Source organism: Corvus hawaiiensis, chromosome 14 (genome assembly GCF_020740725.1).
Source record: "Corvus hawaiiensis isolate bCorHaw1 chromosome 14, bCorHaw1.pri.cur, whole genome shotgun sequence".
NCBI classification, from domain to species: Eukaryota; Metazoa; Chordata; class Aves; order Passeriformes; family Corvidae; genus Corvus; species Corvus hawaiiensis.
In genome coordinates, this window is record NC_063226.1 from 22,717,655 (window position 1) to 22,737,205 (window position 19,551).

General features: G+C 61.3%; 3 protein-coding genes across 9 annotated transcripts in view; 1 reads left to right on the forward strand and 2 right to left on the reverse strand.

Annotated features, from left to right (window-relative positions):
• The first annotated feature begins 35 nt into the window (after nt 1-35).
• On the forward strand, nt 36-4,603 carry ERCC6L (ERCC excision repair 6 like, spindle assembly checkpoint helicase). Its single transcript, XM_048318824.1, has 2 exons — nt 36-392; nt 537-4,603. Exons 1-2 carry the CDS (start codon nt 343-345, stop codon nt 4,336-4,338), a joined length of 3,852 nt encoding a protein of 1,283 aa, XP_048174781.1. The 5' UTR covers nt 36-342; the 3' UTR covers nt 4,339-4,603.
• Nucleotides 4,604-7,536: 2,933 nt separating this feature from the next.
• Nucleotides 7,537-8,442, reverse strand: PIN4 (peptidylprolyl cis/trans isomerase, NIMA-interacting 4). The gene is made up of 4 exons (XM_048318905.1): nt 8,349-8,442; nt 8,112-8,182; nt 7,873-7,992; nt 7,537-7,712 (listed from the first exon to the last, which is right to left on the reverse strand). The coding sequence occupies exons 1-4, from the start codon at nt 8,380-8,382 to the stop codon at nt 7,554-7,556; spliced, it is 384 nt and encodes a 127-aa protein (XP_048174862.1). The 5' UTR covers nt 8,383-8,442; the 3' UTR covers nt 7,537-7,553.
• Nucleotides 8,443-9,141: 699 nt separating this feature from the next.
• Nucleotides 9,142-19,551, reverse strand: part of NHSL2 (NHS like 2) — a 29,166-nt gene continuing 18,756 nt past the window's right edge. For 5 of the 7 annotated variants that reach the window (XM_048319060.1, XM_048319067.1, XM_048319065.1 and 2 more), the window contains exons 2-8: nt 17,886-18,038; nt 16,924-17,060; nt 16,629-16,833; nt 15,623-15,754; nt 12,259-14,448; nt 12,030-12,162; nt 9,142-11,682 (exon numbers count right to left, since the gene is read on the reverse strand). In XM_048319060.1, the coding sequence (XP_048175017.1) occupies nt 11,370-11,682; nt 12,030-12,162; nt 12,259-14,448; nt 15,623-15,754; nt 16,629-16,833; nt 16,924-17,060; nt 17,886-18,038 (3,263 nt within the window). In that variant the 3' untranslated portion in view covers nt 9,142-11,369. The remainder of the gene's footprint in view (nt 11,683-12,029; nt 12,163-12,258; nt 14,449-15,622; nt 15,755-16,628; nt 16,834-16,923; nt 17,061-17,885; nt 18,039-19,551) is intronic. The other 2 variants (XM_048319061.1, XM_048319063.1) reach the window with 2 other exon arrangements.

The following is a 19,551-nucleotide window of genomic DNA, read 5'->3' on the forward strand; positions in this document are numbered from 1 at the left end:
CGCCCCCTGCTGGCGGGAGGACCCCGCCGCCCGCGCCCGCGGCGTGCACCGATGGCGCGGCAGGAACCGGGAGGGCATGGGGAGCGGGGGGGACTTGTGGGCCTGCCGGGCGCCCCTGGATGTCCCGCAGCTCAGTTCCCACCACGCGGCGGGAAAGGCACCGGACGGGACCGGCGCTGATCCCGGTGTCCGCCACCCCGGAGGAGGCGAGGGCAGCGCTCGGCCCCGCCCCTTTACTGCCGCCCCCGGCGTTGATTGGCTGCGAGCGATGGTGATTTGCATGTGGCGCGGTGCAGGACGGGAAGGGCCGGGTTTGAAGCGTAGGGCGGCAGCGGGAGCGCCATGGCCGCCCCTGGGCCGGGAGCGGCCGCGGAGGAGGAGCAGTACCGGAGGTGAGCGGGAACGGGGCTGAACGGCCGGGAGACTGCGGGGGGCCCGTGGGCGGGCTGGGATGGGGCCGGGGGTGGCAGTGGCAGGCCGGTCCTCCCGGGTGTAGCCCGGGCCTGGCCGCCCGGTTCTCACGGTGACTCCCCCAGGCTCGTGACCAGCGCCAAGGCGGCGGCGAGCGACGGGGAGCTGGAGGAGGCGCTGCGGCTGTTCCGGCTGGCGGCCGCTATCCGCCCCAGCGAGAAGCTGCGGGGCCGCATGCAGCGCGTGGAGGAGGCGCTGGCGGCGGCCGAGCAGGAGCAGGAGGAGGAGGAAGATGAGGGCTTCGTGGACGTGTGCGGCAGCGGCCTGCTGATCTACGGGGAGATGCACGGGAAGTTGTTCCAGCACCAGCGGGAAGGTGTTGCGTTCCTGTACCGCCTGCACCGGGAGGGCAAGCCTGGTGGCATCCTGGCAGACGACATGGGCCTGGGCAAGACCATCCAGGTGATTGCCTTCCTCTCGGGTATGTTTGACGCCGAGCTTGTCCAGCACGTCCTGCTCATCATGCCCACCACCCTAGTCAGCAGCTGGCTGGCTGAGTTCGCTCGCTGGACCCCTGGCCTACGCGTCAAGGAGTTCCATGGCAACAGCAAGACAGAGCGCACCAGGAACCTGGAGAGGGTCCAGAGGAAGAATGGCATCGTCATCACGAGCTACCAGATGCTCATAAACAATTGGAAGCAGCTGGCCAGCCGCCACGAGGAGGAGTTTGTCTGGGACTACGTCATTCTCGATGAAGCACATAAGATCAAGTGCCCGTCAAACAAAACGACCAAGTGTGTGTACGCGATCCCGGCCCAGCACCGCGTCCTGCTCACAGGCACCCCTGTGCAGAACAACCTGCGGGAAATGTGGTCCCTGTTTGACTTTGCCTGCCAAGGCTCCCTCCTGGGAACTGCCAAAACTTTTAAAATGGAATATGAGAATCCCATTACCAGGGCAAGGGAGAAGGATGCGACTCCAGGTGAGAAAGCACTGGGGCTAAAGATATCGGAGAATCTCATGGCCATTATAAAGCCCTATTTCCTCAGAAGGACCAAGGAAGACATCAAAAGCTATCATGCTGATGAAGTGGATGCTCCTCTTCCTGACGATCCAAGTGAGAACAAGGCCCCTGTCATGCCATCTCTCACTAGGAAAAATGACTTTGTTGTGTGGGTGTACCTGGCACCGGTGCAGGAAGAAATCTACAGGAACTTTCTCTGCCTGGATCACGTGAAGGAAGTGCTGATGACAACCCGATCACCTTTGGCTGAGCTGACAGTCCTGAAGAAACTCTGTGACCACCCCAGGCTTCTGTCTGCGAGAGCCTGTCTCCAGCTGGGCTTGGAAGAGCAGGAGGGCTCCGAGCAGGATTACAGGATGGAAGCAGGTATGCTTCCAGGCATGAACAAAATAGATCATCTCTCTGATGAGACTGTGATCCAGGAGTCTGGAAAGATGCAGTTCCTTGTGGGGCTGCTGGAACGGCTGAGAGAAGAGGGACACCGAACCCTGGTGTTCTCACAGTCGAGGAAGATGCTGGATATCATAGAGCTCGTTCTGTCTCGCCGACAATTCCAGATCCTGCGCATCGATGGCACGGTGACCCACCTGACGGAGCGGGAGAGGCGCATCAACGCCTTCCAGAGCAACACGGACTACTCTGTCTTCCTGCTCACCACGCAGGTTGGGGGTGTCGGCATAACCTTGACAGCAGCCAGCCGAGTGGTGATCTTTGATCCCAGCTGGAATCCAGCAACTGATGCTCAGGCTGTGGACAGAGCTTACAGGATTGGGCAAAAAGAGAACGTAGTGATTTACAGACTGATCACCTGCGGCACCGTGGAAGAGAAGATATACAGGCGGCAGGTATTCAAGGACTCTTTAATCAGACAGACCACCGGTGACAAAAAGAACCCATTCCGTTATTTCTCCAAACAGGAACTAAGGGAGCTGTTCACGCTGGAAGATACTCAGACGTCTGCGACTCAGATCCAGCTGCAGTCCCTGCACGCCATGCAAAGGAAGTCTGATCTGCAGCTGGATGAGCACCTTGCTTACCTGCATTCCCTGGCAATGTTTGGCATTTCTGACCACGACCTGATCTACACAAAGGAGATGGCTCACGAGGAGCAGGTGGAGAGTGAGGAAGCTCATCAGTACATCCAGCGGAGGGTACAGAAAGCCCACGAGCTGGTCCAGCTGGAGTCCCAGCTCAGAGATCAGAGGATGGAGGGGATGAGAAATGCTTGTGAAGAGATGTGGCAAAGACCATCGGGATCAGTTTCCGGGCCTAAGAAGTTGTCTCCAGGGTTGAATGACAAAAATCATTTTGTTTCACCACCAGTAGCTGATGCACATGAAAAAGACAAAGCAATTGATCTTACAGAGGATGAGGAGGCCCAGGTGCTCGATGTCAGCTCCAAAATGACAACTCTGACTCTTGCTGACTGGGATGAAGAGAAACTGGTACAAGATGTATCCAGTATGGAGACAAAAGTGCTCGATACCAGCAAGACAGCAGAACAATCTGGTATACAAGAATCTGAGCAAAATCCTGAATCTAGCATTACACCATCATCCCCTGCACTCGAGAAAGTGAGTCAAAGCCCCCAAGAGAAACAGCATTCACAGGTACATTCAGACAGCTTGGCCAAGGCAAGGAATGACTTGTCTGGGCATTGTCACAATCCCTCCAAGTCTGGCATGGCTGACGATCCTAAAAGGGATGCAGAACTGTCAGTTCAGGTACTTGACCCACACACTCCCCTGGGGACGGAGCAGAACAATGTTCCTGAGCCAGCTTCTGCTTCTGCAGTGCTGAGTTTATCAAATGTTACACTAGAAATCGATGCTGAGCTCTACAAGTCTCACGTGTTGGAACACAGCTTGGAGGGTACATCTGCTCCTTCTCTCCAGGATCAAGTTGACTTCAATCTGGTTCTGGAAGAATCTGAAGAGGAATGGCAGGATGCCTCAAATGGAGAAGGATCAGTGGAACACCCTGAGAAGGAGAGCATACAACTCCAGGCAGAAAGCTTGTGTAAATCTCCAGACAAAGAATCTCCAACCAAAACTTGGCCAAGTGAGACCAGTAGCCACGGCAAACGCTCTCCCACAGCTGAGGAAGAGCCAAATGCCTTTCTGCAAGGCAGTGAAGCATCGGAGGAAAGCAGTGGTCTCTTTACTTTTGGTAGGAAGAAACGCTTAAACAGAATTGCTTCAGACAGTGAGAGTGAAGATCAGCCTGAACAAGTGCCCTCCTCTCCCTCGGACAGCGCTTGGCACCGAGTTCCAGAAGGAATTAGCGCTTCCACCCCTAAATATGACACCAGTAGAGCTAAAGGCATCTTTTCTCCCCAACTAAATAACAGTGGTAACAGGTCTAACGCTTCCAGACACTCGTTCATCAGCAGGTTGGTAGATGAGGTGGAGGACATTGGCGAAATCATGGGAACCACTGATGAGGAAGATGATGATGACAGTGATGAGGAGCAAGACAGGTTTGTGGAAGAAGAAGCTGAGGAGTGCACTGGGGAATCTGCTACGACTGAAGAAGAACCTACTGGAGAAACCCTTGATACAAGTGAAGGGTCCTCCCACACAGACAGTGTGGAATCTGAGCAGTCCGAGGCAGAGGAGACGGAGTCATCTCAGGAGGAATCCACGGGTGACGCTGAGCTCCAGTCAGGTGAGCAGATTGACTGCTTCACCCAGGAAAGCAGGTCTGAAGAAGGCATTGGGCAGAGCTCCTCTCCTGCTGCAGGAGATTACGACACTTTGGTGCACAGTGGGAAGAAACTTCAGAATGATGGAAAACTCCAGGAGGCATTGGACTGCTTCCTGCAAGCTCTTGACATAAAAAGTGGAGATCCTGAAGTTATGCTTCTGACCCTGAACTTGTACAAACAGCTGGCCCAGAAGTGACAGGTGTGGCTCTGTGAAGACAGTCTGGCTGCTCCTCGTTCCCGTGTGTCTGCACCACGGCCCCGGGATCCCTGAGTCAGCTCCAGGCTGGTGGCTGCTGTATACTGAGCAAATTCAGCACCTCCTGCTTGAGGAAACAGTCCAAACATCCAGGTGTTGGATGCTGGGGAGGGAACTTCACTGTGGAGTCAGCTCACAAAGGTGAAAATGGTTCATGTTCTTGTCTGATTATTTAATAAAAAAAAAGGTATTGTTGATGTCTAAACCCCTCTCCATGCTGGCAGCCCTGGCTTCACCTTTCTACCCTCCAGGTTGTCGCTCCTCTCCCCTGAGAAGATGGGGACAGTGCAGTCCCACAGTCACTGTACAGCCCAGCCTTGGGCTGCTGTGGTTCCTCCCTCCTTCTGGGTTTTAAATAAGCCAGTTTGGGTGCCTGAAGGTCACCCACCATTTGGGTGAGCTGAATGCTGGTGCAAAGGAGACTCCTGCAGCCTGGGTGTAAGATGGTTTGAGAATGGATTGGCTGTGGAAAAGTTAAAAGATTTAAAAGATGTCTGCTGCTCTAATTTCTCCAAACAGTGGAGGAAGCAGAGCAGTGGAGACCAGCACAGCATCTGCCTGGCACCAGCTGTAACAGCCAGTGCAGGAGCCCTTCTGAGCCCCCTGCCAGGTGTGTGCATGGGGGGCTGTGGGGCTGGAACACAATTAGACCTTGACTGCTGCAAAGTGCTGAAAGCTTCAAACCCTTTGGTGTTGCTGGAGGAGCCAAGGACTTCAAAGGAGGCTCTAGGCTGGCCTTATTTGTCCCCCTCCCAGCTCCCACTCCCCTTTCCCTCTGTCTGGACAGTGAAGCCTGAGGTACCAGCAGCATATACTGGGTTTAACTACTTTTTCTGCTAAGGAAATCCTGTAACCCTCTCCCCACACACAGCTGAGCTCTGTTACATTAAGTATTTCTCTCAGGTCCTGGAGGCAGGATGAAGCTACAAAGAGGGTTTGTAGTTCATAGAATGGTTTGGGTTGGGAGGGATCTTAAAGACCTTCCAGTTCCAACCCTTGCCACAAGCAGGGACTCCTTCCACTAGACCAGGTTGCTCCAAGCCTGGCCTTGAAACACTTCCACAGATGGGGCAGCCACAGTTTCTCTGGGTGACCTGTGCCAATGTTTGATCACCCTCACAGGGAAGGATTTCTTCCCAATATCCCTTCTAACCCTGCCCTCTGTCAGCCTGAATCCATTACTCCTTATCCTATCATTCCAGTTCTGGGTAAAGAGCCCCTTCAGATACTGAAATGGGCTACGAGGTGTCCATACAACCTTCCCCAGGCTGAACAGCCCCAACTCTCTCGGCCTTTCATCACAGGGAAATGCTCCAGTCCTTATCAACTTCATGGCCTCTTCTAGACTTGCTCCAACAGTTCCATGTCCTTCTTATATTGGGGGCCCCTGAACTGTGTGCAGGACCCTAGGTGGGGTCTCAGGAGTGCAGAGTAGAGGGGGAGAATCCCCTCCCTCACATGCTGCCCACGAATGCCCTGTTCCAGACAGGAACATTCCTCTGGATGTAGCCCACGACATGGGGGGTTTCTGGGCTGAGAGCGCTCACTGCTGGCTCATGGGGAGTTTTTCATTAACCATCATTGCCAAGCCCTTCTCCCAGGGCTGTTCTCAATCCCTTCTCTGCCCAATCTGCAGCTGTGCCTGTGAATGCCCTGACTCAGGCGCAGGACCTTGTACTTTTCACGTGGTCCCACCTCTCCAGCCTGTCCAGGTCCCTCTGGATCCATCCTTCCCTTCCAGTGTGTGACCACACCACACAGCTCAGTGTTGTCAGCAAACTGGCTGAGAGTGCTCCATCCCACAAACCAGCAGCTCAAAAGCTCCTGGTTCTGGCTCTGAGTGACTCTGCACCCCCACCCTGCCCCTCACCAACACAGCCCCAGTCTGGTGTGCTCATCACTGGGACTGACTCCTGCCAGTCTCAGCTGGTGACAGCACAGCAGCAGATCTGGATGTTTCCTTGTGCCATGGCACGCTGCCTTCTGCAATGCCCCACCGCAGCACAGGACTCCACACCTGGCTGAGCTGTGCAGTTTGGGAGAGGAGCTCTTTGTACTCGGAACCACAGCAAACACGGACCTAATTCTGCTGGTGCAGTTGTGCCAACATGCTTTTGCCAAAAGAGAGAACAGAGCTCTGGTAGCCTGGAAACAAGTGGTTTATTAATAGAGCACCATTAAATGGGGCAGTGTCTGCTCTGGGCAGCCTGTCTGCCCTCCACAGCAAGCCATTCGTTGGCTTCTCTGAGCTTTCCATACTCAGCAAAACCAACGCCCTGAAAAGGGAGGGAAGAGAAGGTTTCACCTCACCTCTTCCTCCTGTGGAATCTCGGGAACGGCCTTTTGTTCTTTGATGTTTCCTCATCTCCAAGCTCTGTGCATGGTGCTCACCTGTAAACAAAGCTGGTGCCTGTTGCTGGCGCCATGGCTGGTTTGGGGGCTCTGTGGGCAGGAAGGGGATCACGGCTCTGGGATGGATTCCTGAGATGGCAGGAACCTGCTGGGCTGCTTCACCTGCACACCCCACAGCACAGGGGAGCGCAGGAAGTGGCACACAAGCGTTTAGTGGCTTTTTGCTTATTCAGACCTCAGTTATCCAATTTCTTCCCCCAGCTCTGAGTGGGCAAGGTGGAGCTATAGGAAGAGGTGAGTCTGTGCTCAGGAGAGCTCTTCCTTCCCTCCTGCCCCCAGCTCCCTTCCCTGCCTGGCCTGACCCAGCTGCAGTGTTACCCACCCTTCACTGAAGGGACTGTCCTGCAGCCCCGGAGCACAGCTGCACCACAGGAGCTGTCTGCACCCTCCTGGGGAGGATGGAGATGGAGACCAAGCCCTGGGGACCCCTCTGTCCCTTTCTGTTTGCAGATTAAAAAGCCTGGGCACCTCATTCTGCTGAGAGACCATTATCTCCACAGCAGGAGAAGCAAGAGGCTGGCCTGCCAGGCAACAGGGGCTTCAGTATCTGTAAAAGGCTCTTGTTTCACCCTTCCCAGGGACACTTTACCTCTCTAGGCAGGGCCCTGCTCTGCCAGCACAGTGGGCAGGGACAGCCAGCTGCCTCCAGACATGTTGCTGGTTGTGCCCGACTTGCTCCAAGGCCAAGGTGTCTGGGACTCAGGATTCAAGCAGTCAACAAGGTCATCATGATCATTCATGTTTTATTTTCTGCCTTCCACCATGATAATGTGGTATCCAAACTTGGTCTTGACGGGAGGGTCTGTGTACACGGGCTTGTCCATGCTGCTCACAGGCAGGGCAAACGCTGCCTCCTGGAATGGTCCCACCATGGAGCCTCTGGTCATCCAGCCCAGGTCTCCCTGCAGGAAGGGACCGTCGGGGTTAAGCTTTGAGATTCAGTGCAGGGAGGGTGGGTGATGCGGCCGTGGGGCGGGTCCGTGCTGACAGCGGTGAGGAGCAGGCCCAGGCTCCCGCAGGCGCTGCCCGGCCCCACTGCCCCGTCCCGGGTGCAGCACTCACCCCTTGCCTGGCCTTGTCCTCGCTGTACTGTGCCGCCACCTCGCTAAAGCGCTGCCCGGCCTTCAGCTTCTCCATGGCCTCCATGGCCCGGCCGTGCTTCTCGCACAGGATGTGCCGAACCTGGAGAGAGGGCAGCGGGGCTGTGGCGAGCGGGGCCGGCGGGCGGGACGAGCCTCCAGGCGCGGGGGCGGAGCGGAGAACCCGCACCCCGCCTGGCCCCCGCCGCCCCCCACGCTCACCTTGACGGCACTGCCGCCTCCCTTCGGGCCCTGTGCTTTGCCCTCGCTGCTGCCGCCGCCGCTGTCGCCGCCTGTGAACCGAGCACCCTGAGACCGGCCCGGTCCCCGCTGCCCCTGCCGGGCTCTGAGACCGGCTCGGCCCCCACCGCCCCCGGTCCCCCGCCCGGCCGGTGCCGGTGCCGCCCCCGGGTCCCCGCCCGGCCAGTCCCGGTCCCGGTGCCGCCCAGCCCCGCTCACCCTTCCCGGCTTTGCCTTTCCCCTTCGGAGCCATCTTGCCGCCGTAAGGCCCCGAGCTGCCCGCGCCGCGCCGGGCGGGGGCCGCCCCTGCCCCGCCCCGAGGCCCCCGGCTGCCCGCGCCGCGCCGGGATGGAGCCGCCGCGCGGGGCCGCGACGGGCGGGGGCTGCGGGACACGGGGCTGTGCCCGCCCGGCGGGGGCTGTCGGACACGGGGCTGCGGGACACGGGGCTGTGCCCGCCCGGCGGGGGCTGTCGGACACGGGGCTGCGGGACACGGGGCTGTCGGACACGGGGCTGCGCCCGCCCGGCGGGGGCTGCAGCCGCCCGGCGCACAGAGCTGCGCTCGGCATCCACGGCCGTACCCAGCGCCCGCCCAGGGCTGTCCCCCACACTCTAGGCTATCCCTCTCATCCACCCCACCTGCCCTAGGTGCCAAGTCCACTCCCAGTCCACCCCTCCCCACTTCAGTCCTGCCCCCGGCCTGTAGCCAGTGCCCGGCGCTGCCCCCAGCTGCCCCCCGGGCTGTCCCTGTCCCTCTCCCTCCCACCCATCCCACCCGCCCCCAGGACGCCAAGTCCACCCTCAGCCCCTCACACCATCCCCGGCCCGCGCTCCGGCCTGTGCCCAGTGCCCAGCCTGGGCTGTCCCTGGCCCCTCGGTGTCCCTGTGCCTCCCCCAGAGCCGCCGGGCCGCGGCTGATGGGGCCGGGCTCCCCCGGAGCCACCCAGGGGTGTCAGGGCGTGCCCACCTCCCCAGCGCCGGTCCCTCGGCAGCCCACAGAAGCACAGGCACAGGCGGGCAGCAGGGAGCACTTTACCAAGCTGGCGAGATAAAAAGTACAACATTCCGTAGTTGGCACCTTGGCGGCCCCCACCCCGGGCAGGGCTGTCCTGCCGGCCGCGCCCCTCCCGGGACCCCGCTGCCCTCCCAGCGGAACAGCCGCAGCCAGAGCGAGCAGGGAGCGAGCGGCCAGGGACGAGCACTGAGCCAGGAAGAGCCTCAGGAAGAGCCCCAGGAAGAGCATGTTCCTCCAGCCAGGGAAATTAGGATCTCCATCCCATGGCCAATCTCCATTCCGATCTCCATTCCACGGCCAGTCTCTGTCCCACAGTTGACCTCTGGCCCACTTGGACATTCCCCCCCGGCAGCACGGCCACTCCAGCTGCCAGTGGTGCTGGGGGTGTTGCAGGGGGGTCCCTGCCCCGTGCTTGCCCCCAGCCCCCTTTGCCGGCTCTGTCCCTGGTTTCCTGAGCAGTCATGTGCAAAATGTACCCGTCCCCAGAGCTTCCCAAGATGTGCCCTGGCCCCATCCCGCACCAGCACCCTGCCACTGGCTGGGGCTGCAGGATGGGGTGAAATGTGGACATTCATTAGAGCTATTTTTTTGTCCTTTTTTTTTTTTTTCCTGAGTTTCTCAGCCTGGCTCTTAATTACAGGCTTAAATCTGCAGCCCTGGGAGAGGAAAGGGAGAGATGGGCGAGTACCAGGAGGGAGGAGGAGAGGAGAACCAACTGAAGCCTCAGTGCGATTAGATCCAGAGTGGGGGCAAGGAAGGGGAGGTGTTTGCCCGGGCTGTGCTCCCCGGGGATGCTCCTGGTGGGGCAAAGACCCCGTGGTGCCCTGCTGCTGCCTGGACCCACTGCACCGCTCCGTCCCAGCGCAGGAGGGCTGGAGTGAGTGGAAATACATCAAGAAATAAAGCGGAAATTTCCCTAACACCCTGTTTCCTTGTCAGCCGCGGCTGGCCCTTCCTGTTTCTCTGGGCACATGGCCGTGCTCCTGCTTGTAGCTCTGTGTTTCCTCCCTGCCCTGCCCTGGAGCCCTGCACCACGGCCTCTGTTACTGGCAGCTGGGGCCCCCATGCTGGAGCCAAGCCAGGAAGAGGCAGCTGCAGGTGAGGGGGACAGATCCCACCCAGGGACGTGCAAACCCTCCTCCATGGCCCCGTGCACGTGCCCTGATGGCACGTGTCCCACTCGGCCTTGCTCAGCTCCCTAGTGGCCAGCGGGCACGGGTGAGTGGTGGGCAACCCGGGGGGGACCCCAGGAGTCACCAGGGAGGTGGCTCAGGTGATATCCATCTGGATTCCAGCCACCATCTCGGTAGCATCCCAGGGCCTCCGGTGGCCGGGGCAGCAGGAGAAGTTGTCGCAGCGTCCGTCCGGGAGATGCAGGAGGCAGAGCTGGGGACGAGCTTCCTTCCCATGGCACAGCACCCCCATCGCCCCGGGCGGCAGCGGGGTGCAGGACCCCCGGTGCGGGGGCTGGCGGGGAGTGGGGTGGCTGCCGGACCCCCTGTGCAGTGAGGCCAGGGCCGCTGGCAGTGGAGGTGACCCCGGGGTTTGTTTTTGGACTGAGAGCTGAGGAGCTCCAAAATGCAGCATTTTGGGGGCTTTCAAGGGGTGGGGGTTTTGCTTGAGGTGGTGGCGCTGGCTGCGGACGCTGGGTGCCAGTTCCCCGTGTGACAGGGAGGATGCTCAGGGCAACGACAGGGAACCTCCTGTGACTCTTCGAAAGCAACCGCAGATCCAGCCAAACCCCTGGCGTCTTCCCAAAGTGCATCTCTGTGTGTCCAGCTGAATTCATCCAAGGGACCTCTGCATGGGAAACTAAGGTACAATGTCAAAGGGAAGAGAATCAAACATCACCACCACTGTGCATTAGAAAAGCTGTTTAAAGTACCACATGCCGAAGGGACCAAAGAGTCTCAAGCTGCTTTGCTGCGGGCATGGGACAACACCTGGGGCTGTGATTCTGTTCTGCTTCCTGGGCAGGCGCCTTCAATCCCTGAACGGGCTCAGCCAGGGCCAGTCCCAGCCGCTTCCCTCGTGGGAAGGGCCCAGAGTCATGAGGGCTTGGGCTCCAGCCACCGCCTCTCTGCCAGCAGCTCTCCAAGTAAGGAACAAAAGCAGAAGAACCCCCCAGCAGGACACAGGGGCTCCCCAGCAGCCAGGACAGCCCTTTGCAGCAGCGCTCCCTCTGCAGCCATCGCCACCCCTCCGGCTGGAGGGCCCCTGCATGGTCAGGGCTGGCTTTTGGGGCTGTTTGCACCGTCCAGCTCAGGGGCAAACTCTGTGATGACCCTCCGGGCCAGCGGGTTCGTGGTCTTGAGCAGTTCAGCGGCAGATGGCCGAGTACCAGGGCTGGTTTTGCTGCTCTTCTTCTGGAGCAGGGCTTTAAAATCCTCATTCCTGCTGGAAGACTTCCCACTGCTGCCTGCTGCTGCCAGGGACTCGCCAGCTGAGGAGCCTGAAGTCTTTACAGGTGAGTGGGCGGTGGGTCGGCTGCTGAAGGTGTCACCAGGCTCTTTCCGCCCCAAGACCTTCCTCTTCGACCTAGGCAACAAAGGGACACAGGTGGGAGCAGCCTGGGGGTGGGATGAGGCCCCAGAGCGAGGGGCACAGCAGTGCCCATCCTGCTCTGCTGGAGCAAGGTGACAACACGAGCATGGCAGGTGGTGCTCCTGGAAGGTGGGACTAATCTGGACCCTCCCTGCTGGTGGCCTAGTCTGGCTACACTGCACTCAAGGCAGCAGCAACCGGGCTGTCCCCAAGGACGAACATTGGCCCCAGTATGGAAAACGGAGGTGTCGTGGTGGGGGGACACAACACCCGGTGCTGTGACAGTGGTGGGACACAGTGGGCACAAGGGCTATGCCCTCCAGTGCCTGCACCAGCCTTACCTGTGGATCACTGTGAAGAGATCCTCCGTGGTGCGGGAGGTCGTGAACACCTCATCGTCCTCCTCCACGATGGACTCGGCCGTCTTGTCGCTGGCAAAGCTCTTCTCCTCCGTGCCAGCCTCTGCTGAGCTGCCTGTGGGCAGGGAGGAGACAGCAGTGAATCCCCTGTGCAGCATGGGGAACCCCTATCCCTGGGGTGATCCCACCACAGGGGTGGGGAGACCCTCACCTTGCTCTGAGGCAGGCTCGCTGGCAGGTGTGGTGCCCACAGCCTTGGGGGACGGCGGATCCTCAGCCTCAGGGTCGCAGCAGGTGGGCTCAGTGTCCAGCGTGATGATGGGGCTGGGGGTGGGTGGCAGGTCCCCCACACCAGCTCCCAGCTGTGCCGGGGCCGGGATGAGCGGCAGGTACAGCACGCTGGGCTTTTTGGGCACTGGCGGCGGCACCTTGGCCTTCCTGCGCTCCCCCTCGGCACCGCTGCGCTCCGGCCGCAGCTCGTCCAGGCTGCCCTGCGAGAGCCGCCGGGGTCCTGCCGGGGTCAGGGACAAGTGGGGCTCCCCCAGACCCCTCCTCAGCTCCCCTCTCCGCAGCACCACGACGACATCCTGTGGCACCCCCTCCTCCTTGGCGGCAGTGCCTGGCGGGGATTTGGGGGACAGGGGACCCTCCTCCCACAGAACCAGGGGCTTGGGCAGGATGCACGGGGGGCGCCTGGCCAGTGGTGGCTTCTCCGCCACAGGTGGCTTCACTTTCCTCTCCGGCCCTGGGCAGGGGACGCGTGCTGGCTCGTCCATGTGCTCTGGGCCGTCGGTGTTGTCCTCTGGCTCTGAGCGGCTGATGGAGCGGAGGCGGACGGAGCGCAGGTCAGACTGTGTCACCACGGGCATGATGGGTGTGATGGGACTGGTCTTCTGGGCCAGCTTGGTGCCGAAGGTGGAGTCAGAGTGGTGCCGGCTGACCTTCGTCTTCCCCTTCAGGGAGATCTTCAGCCCTGAGAGGTCGAGGTGGGCGGGTGGGGTCAGTGGGAGGTCGAAGGATAGCCTGGCCTTGGGGCTCCTCTCCATGGGGGACGTGGGGGGCAGAGAGGATTTCCTCTCAGGGACCAGTGGCCTCACACGCACCTGGTGCGGGGAGTGCCCGAGGATGGTGGAGGTGGGGACGGTGGGGGTTGGGGTCTCTGACTGACTGGAGTACCCGCTGGATGGGGACATCAGCCCCGTGGGCCTGCCTGGAGAGGAGGTCTTGAGGTCTGCCTCGGCTGAGAGCTGGGAGGGCGTTGTGGCCCTGGAGACTGAAGGGGACACGAGGGACTCGGAGCTGCCCCGTGTCTTGGCACACTCAACGGCCGTGGTCCCTGTGGTCGTGCTTGAGCCAGAGAGGGACTGGTAGGGATCACTGCCGGCCTTCCAGTCTGTGAGATGCCACTGGTGGGGGGTGGCTGTGCTGTTGGGCTCCCTCCCTGCACTCCCCTGCGGGTCGGCGTGCACCAGCCGGTGACCCTGGAGCTCTGGTGGGATGCACAGGCTCTTGGGCCGCTGGTCCTTGGGCAGTGCCGCACTGAGCCCCACGTCACCGTCCTGCCCCTCTTTGATCAGCGAGACGCTGCGTGTGGGTGGCGAGGGCTTCTTCTTGGCCTTCTTCAGGGAGATGCTCTTGGAGCGCCGCCGCCGCTGCCCCTCAGGCTCCAGCCCCAGGGAGATGTTGTCAGTGCTGGTGCTGCCCTCGGAGCTGGCGCTGGGGTAGCTCAGGGCGTAGTTGGCGCTGCCCCGCCGGGTCTCGGTGTATGCGATGTCCACAGAGCAGAGGGACCCCGAGTCAGTGGGCACCGACAGTGACCGCTCACGGAACCGGCACCCTGCCCGCTCCACCTCCAGCTGCACCGGCCCTGCCGCTGGCTCCGGCTCCTCTCGGCTTCCCGGCAAGAAATTCCCCTTGGCTTCCTGGACGCACCCGGAGCTGGGGGGGGAAGCAGGCACTGGGCCGGAGAAGAAGCTGGGCCCGTTGCTGCCCATGTGCTCTTCTGTGGCGATGAAGAAGGAGGTGGAGGCGGCGGGTGAACCTGGGCTGGGCGACGGGATGGAGCCGCCTGGGGAGGTGCAGGTGGGCCCCTTGCCTGGGCCAGTGGTGTGGTGGGGGGGGCTCCCATAACCCAGGGCACTCCAGGGCGGGGGAAAAGGGGTGCCCTGTGTCCCATTGCAGGCACTGGCACAGGGGTTGGCTGCCCCATCCATGGCAGCAAGTGGCTGGCAGCAGCGGGCCCCGAGGTCACTGAAGGTCTTCCTCAGCGGGGCCGAGAGGGGCTGGCGAGGGCCGATCTCCTGGGGCGTTGTCCCTCCACTCGTGGTCTCAGGCACGAAGCTGCAGGACAGGGACTCAACGATGGGCGTGTGTGTGCTGGACGTGGGGCCGTTGGCGCTGCCTGCGGAGAGAGACACAGCCTGCTGAGCACCATCCTGCCTCACTCACAGGGACACGGCCCTGCCCCGCACGCCGTCCCAGCCCGTGGCCAGTCCTGAGGCTGTACCTCTGCCCAGGCATAAAATGTGGATTTGTTGGCTGGAATGTGCCATGGACAAATCAGCAGCCATGGCAGGAGGCTCCATCCATGGGGACATCAGTCCCATGGCAACCAAAGTGTTGCCCTGGTGCTGCTCCATGGGGGGGGACACAGATGGGGATCAGGAGGAGCCAGGTCAGGCACTGCCAGCTGGGACAGGGAGGGACATGGTGGCTCACAGTGCCACCCCATCACAGCCCCTCTGGGATGGGAAAGGAGCCTGGAGCCCTGCAGTGGCTCTCAGTGCCACCTCACCTCAGCACAGCCAGGATGGAGAAGGAACCTGGAGCCCTGCTCTGAGCACCCCCAGCAGACAGGGATGCTCAAGGCCGTGGTGGGCTGAGGTCTGATCGACTCCAAGGGAGGAGTTGTGACAACCAGTTGATGGTCTGACCACTGTCATGGGAAGAAACCTTCCTTCTACGCCGTGAAAACTACCTTGAAGCGGCTGGTGCCGTGGCTTCTCCCCCTGTCCCTACCCGCCTCCACAGACAGGCTGGCTCTGATTTCTCTACACCTTCCACAGGGGACAGCAGGACAGAGCCCCTGCGCCCCAGTGGCTGCTGTTCCCAAGGGTCCAATGCCAGCCTGGAAGCACTCCAGGCACTCTCACACACACACCCTGAGCACTGGCATAGCCAGCTCACCAGCCCCAGCAAAGACCTGGCCAGGTGTGTGCCCCATGGCCAGGGCACCCTGCGACAGGGTCTGCCCACGGGGAAGGTGGGCACAGGGAGCGGTTGGAGCCGAGGCTGGGTGACTCCTGTCTCAGAACCCTGACTCAGGGTGCAGGGGCTGCCCCCGATGCCATGCCAGCCCCAGGCCTGCCCAGTGTCACCAGTGTGCCCAGCACCTCGGTGCCTTGGGAGGGCGCAGAGTCAATGGGGTGCCTGCACCTCCCGCGGGCGGGGTGTCCCCGGGAGCCCGTCTGTGCCCGGGCTGGCTGCCAGCCCCAGGATGGCTGTGCCGCCCGTCAGGACAGCTCAGGGGGGTGCCAGCCCTGCCCGGGTGCCGCCTGCGCGGTTCTTGCCGTCACCTTGGTCTCGCAGGGACAGGTTAGGGAATCCAATAATGGTCCGTCTACGCCGCAGGGTGGACTTTGGGTTCATCGCGGTCTCTGTGTTAAACAGGGAGTGACGAGCACTCGCGTGCCTAGCAAAGTGCTGCCCTGTAGCCAAAACAAACAGCGGTACGCCGCGGTGCCGGGAGCCGCTGCCGGGGCGGGAGCTCGGCCCCCTCCTCACCCATGTTCTCTGCCTGTCCCCAGCCTGGCATGGTGACACAGGTGGGAGTGTGGGATGGCAGGAGGATGGTGTGAGCCATGTGGGGCAAGCACGGGGGACATGGAGGCATGGTGGGAAATGCTGCAGATGGAGGTGGGATGGATGGAAAGATGCAGAGACCAGCCCTGTGCTGCGTGACAGGCACTGGTCTGTGCTGGTGAGGCCGGACCCCACACTGCTGTGCTGAGCTACACTGGAGACATGTACATGAGCCATGGAGAGGGACCAGTGTGGCCCTGGCACAGCTCTCCATGATGGAGGGAAAGGGCGGACAGACACCTCTGCCCTTCAGAAGGCGCACCTCACCCAGCCAGCAGCCCCAGACTCTGACCAGAGCGTGGCACCTGTGTCTGCAGGGACTGGGCAGGACCGCGCTGCTGGGAGGTGCGGCCCCAAGAGGATGAGCAGATGGACGGACAGGAGGAAGGTGAGACAGGCCGGGTGCACGGCGTGTGGTGAGAGCCCGGGAGACAACAGGCCTGGCTGGCGGGGCATTACACTGGGGATGCGAGACCTGCCAGCAGCATGGCCAGCGGACCAGACACACAAAGCTGCAGATGGCCCAAGGGATGGCTGGGAATGATGGACGCCAGCATATCCCTGCTATCCCCTCTCTGCCTCGGTGCCCACCTAACCCACAGGGACACAGCTCGCAGCCATAGCCCCCTCCCACCACCCACCCCTGCCCCAGATGGCTGCTGGGGCACATCTCTGCCTGCACCCCGTGTCTCCCCTCCGCGCCATGGGGTGCTGCCCTACCCGAGACATTGATGGGGACAATGTTGGTCTGGATGGAGCTGGGCTGGTGCCACTGCTTCTCCTCCACGGTGGGCAGGGGGAAGGCCCTGGGCCAGGGGGGCTGCTTGTCCGGGCTGGTGGGGAGGCTCAGGGAGGTGTCAGGGGGCCGAGCACCAAGCGCAGTGCTGCTGGTGCTCTCCTCTTCAGCCTCTCGCTGGCTCAGGGGCTACAGGGAGAAAGGCACATCAGCCACCAAAGGGACAAGGGTGGAACACAAACAGGGACTTGCTGCCCACCCCGCCACCCCAGAACTCACCATAAGCACGAACTCAAGGCGCTTGGCAGGTGGGGGTCGAGGTGACGGCTCAGGGGAGGTGTCGGGGGGCAGGTGTCCAGCAGCGCGGAAGGTCTGCCCGGTGACCCTGCTCTCGGTGTACTGCTCCTCATACTCCTCTGCAAGAAAAACGGCACCTGGGACTCTCCTCCTGCTGCCAGACCCCGGAGCAGGGGACGTGTGAAGGGATGGTGACTATCCCCTCTGGCTGTTCCCAGCCTAGCTGGCCATCTCTGCTCAGAAGTGGCAGCTCAGAAGGTGAGGAAGGGAGACCCCAAGGAGGGTCTGGGAGAACTGAAGAAGCACAAAGATCCCAGCAGCTGGCCCTGCTCCTCCCGGGGCGCAGTCAGGGGATGTGGTGGGTCTCGCTGCGAAACAGCCCCACTGGGGACAGCCAGGAACTCAGTGTGTCCCCATCCTGTAATTGTTGAGCTAATTAATGCTGGTGGCTGTGGACTGGCGGAAAGCAGTGCTGCTCAGGCTGACTTAATGAGATTACAAGCTGGGGGATGGCTGAGCTGCTGATCTCATCTGATGCCTGAGGAGCATCCGCGCCAGGGCCGCGTGACAGCCTGGGCCAGAGATTGGAAGGAAACAAAAACCACTGGACACGTTGATCCAGTTAGGCAGATCAGTGGCAGGTCCCTGAGGCCCTCATGAGAACCGTGCTCTGGTGGGGCTCATGGGTGCCCTGGTGGCCCCAGCAGGTGATCCTGGTCCCAGTTGCTTTGGCACCTACAGCAGTGACTTGGGAGCAGAGATCAGTGAGGGGCTACTGGAGGCTGGGATCCCCCAGGACCCAACTCCTGCAGGCTGGTGAGGTCTGAGGAGTGGCTCAGACATGCATGTGGGAGATGAGCTCACAGTCTCAGGGTGATCACCTAGCCAGGGCAGCACCCACCCAACACCCTCACCCAGCCCACCCCAGCCCCTCTCCCTGCTACCTTGCAGCAAGCTCTGGAGGTTGAGCTGGGCCTCCTGGTGCAGCTGCTCCATGCCCGGCGGGCGCCCAGCTGCCAGGAAGACGTTCACGGGTTGCTGCCATGGCAGCTTGGTGGGGGCGCCTTTCTTGCTCTCGAGGTCCAGGTTAGAGGTGGCTGCAGGGGGGAGAGAGTGGGGTTAGGGGCAAGTGGGGGGCCGGCTTCCCTGCGGGTGCTGCTGTGGGATAACGCTGTGCCAGCACAGCGCTCATCCCACCCCAGCTCTCCAGCAATGCCGGCATGTGGCTGTGTCCCACCCTGGCAGGCTGCTGCCCGCTGGGACCAGCCCTCATCACCGCCACCGCTTTGGGGGCTGGACACTGCCCCTGAGGGCTGCCAAGAAGGGAACTGGCTGAAATTGGGGAAGGAAGCCAGCCCTGCCACCCGTGCCTAACCGCGCCCGGGCGCAGGAAACGCTGCACGCTCTGGTGGAGCAACGTCCTGGCTGCGGAGGAGAAGAAGCTGCAGCTGAAAGGCAGGAGCCAGGGACCCATCGCTCCCATTGCACTGCAGCTCGGGGCTCACATGCCCTGCCCTGGCCTGGACACCCCCAAAGCTCTCCAGGGAAGGAAGCCTCTGTGAGGACTGCTCAGACCCTCTGAAACACCCCGATGGGTGGAAAAGTCCCTGGGAGCAGGATCTGGGCTCAGCAGTGAACTGGCCCTGTGGGGAGCTGAGCGCTGCTCCCACAAACAGGCTTTGCCATGGGAACACCGCAGCCCTGGCACCACTGCTCGGAGCGGGTGTGGGTTTGCACCCAGCACGGAGCCGAGGCAGTGCCACTGCTGGCATGCTGCCTCCGAGGGCACCTGCGCCCCAGCAGGCACTGAGCGGGTCTCTGGGAGCTTTACACAGGGATATGGATGACCAGGGGCTCATCCCTGGGGATTCAGGGTCATCCTCCGCTGCACAGTCCTTGTCCCCGTCCCCATCCCCATCAGCTGAGGCGCTCTGATTACCAGTGTGGGACAAACACTTCCCCTCTGCCACCTGCAGTGCAGTGCCGGGCCCCAGGACCACACCACTGCCCTGCTGCCAAAGCCTGCTCCGTGCCAGGCCCCAGCGGAGGCAGCAGAAGCAATCCCATTTACCTGGGAAGGGGAGTGGCCCCAAAACAGGTGTGGGACCCCCAGAACAAGCCACATTTCCCTCTGCCCCCAGTGGTCAGGCAGCTGTGGCCCAGCTCATCTGCACTGCATCACGAGCATCCCTCTGCTGCTCATGGTGCCTTCCTGCCCCCAGATGCCCTCCTGCCTACAGTACTCTCGTGCCCCTGGGTGCCCTCATGCCCACCCTTCCCCCAGCTGACAGAGCCCGCACAACGCCCAGCACCCCAAAGCAAGGTGCCATGTCCCCAGCCTAGTTACTTTTATAATTTGTTTCCATAACGACGGGCCTTAACACCGGGTTTTTCCTTTTTTTTTCCCCTTCTTCCTCCTCTAAATAATTTGAGTCGTTTCCATACCAACCAAGAGGTGTTGGGGCGCATGTGTGCATGTGTGTGCCCGTGCACAAGGCACGGCTGGGCATCTCCCCAAAAACCTGACCCACAGTGCCAGGGGCAGAGACCACGCCTTCACCTCTGCAGACCCCAGACCCCAACCTGCTGTTTTTGGCGAGGTGGGGGATC

What these genes read in the sequence shown, in the direction of transcription:
- ERCC6L (XM_048318824.1), top strand. Translation starts at nt 343, where the DNA reads ATGGCCGCCCCTGGGCCGGGAGCGGCCGCGGAGGAGGAGCAGTACCGG. An exon ending in GAGGAGGAGCAGTACCGGAG is followed by an intron (nt 393 to 536) that starts GTGAGCGGGAAC and finishes TGACTCCCCCAG; the next exon opens with GCTCGTGACCAGCGCCAAGG.
- PIN4 (XM_048318905.1), bottom strand. Translation starts at nt 8,382, where the DNA reads ATGGCTCCGAAGGGGAAAGGCAAAGCCGGGAAGG. An exon ending in GAAAGGCAAAGCCGGGAAGG is followed by an intron (nt 8,183 to 8,348) that starts GTGAGCGGGGCT and finishes CTCGGTTCACAG; the next exon opens with GCGGCGACAGCGGCGGCGGC. An exon ending in GAGGCGGCAGTGCCGTCAAG is followed by an intron (nt 7,993 to 8,111) that starts GTGAGCGTGGGG and finishes CCCTCTCTCCAG; the next exon opens with GTTCGGCACATCCTGTGCGA.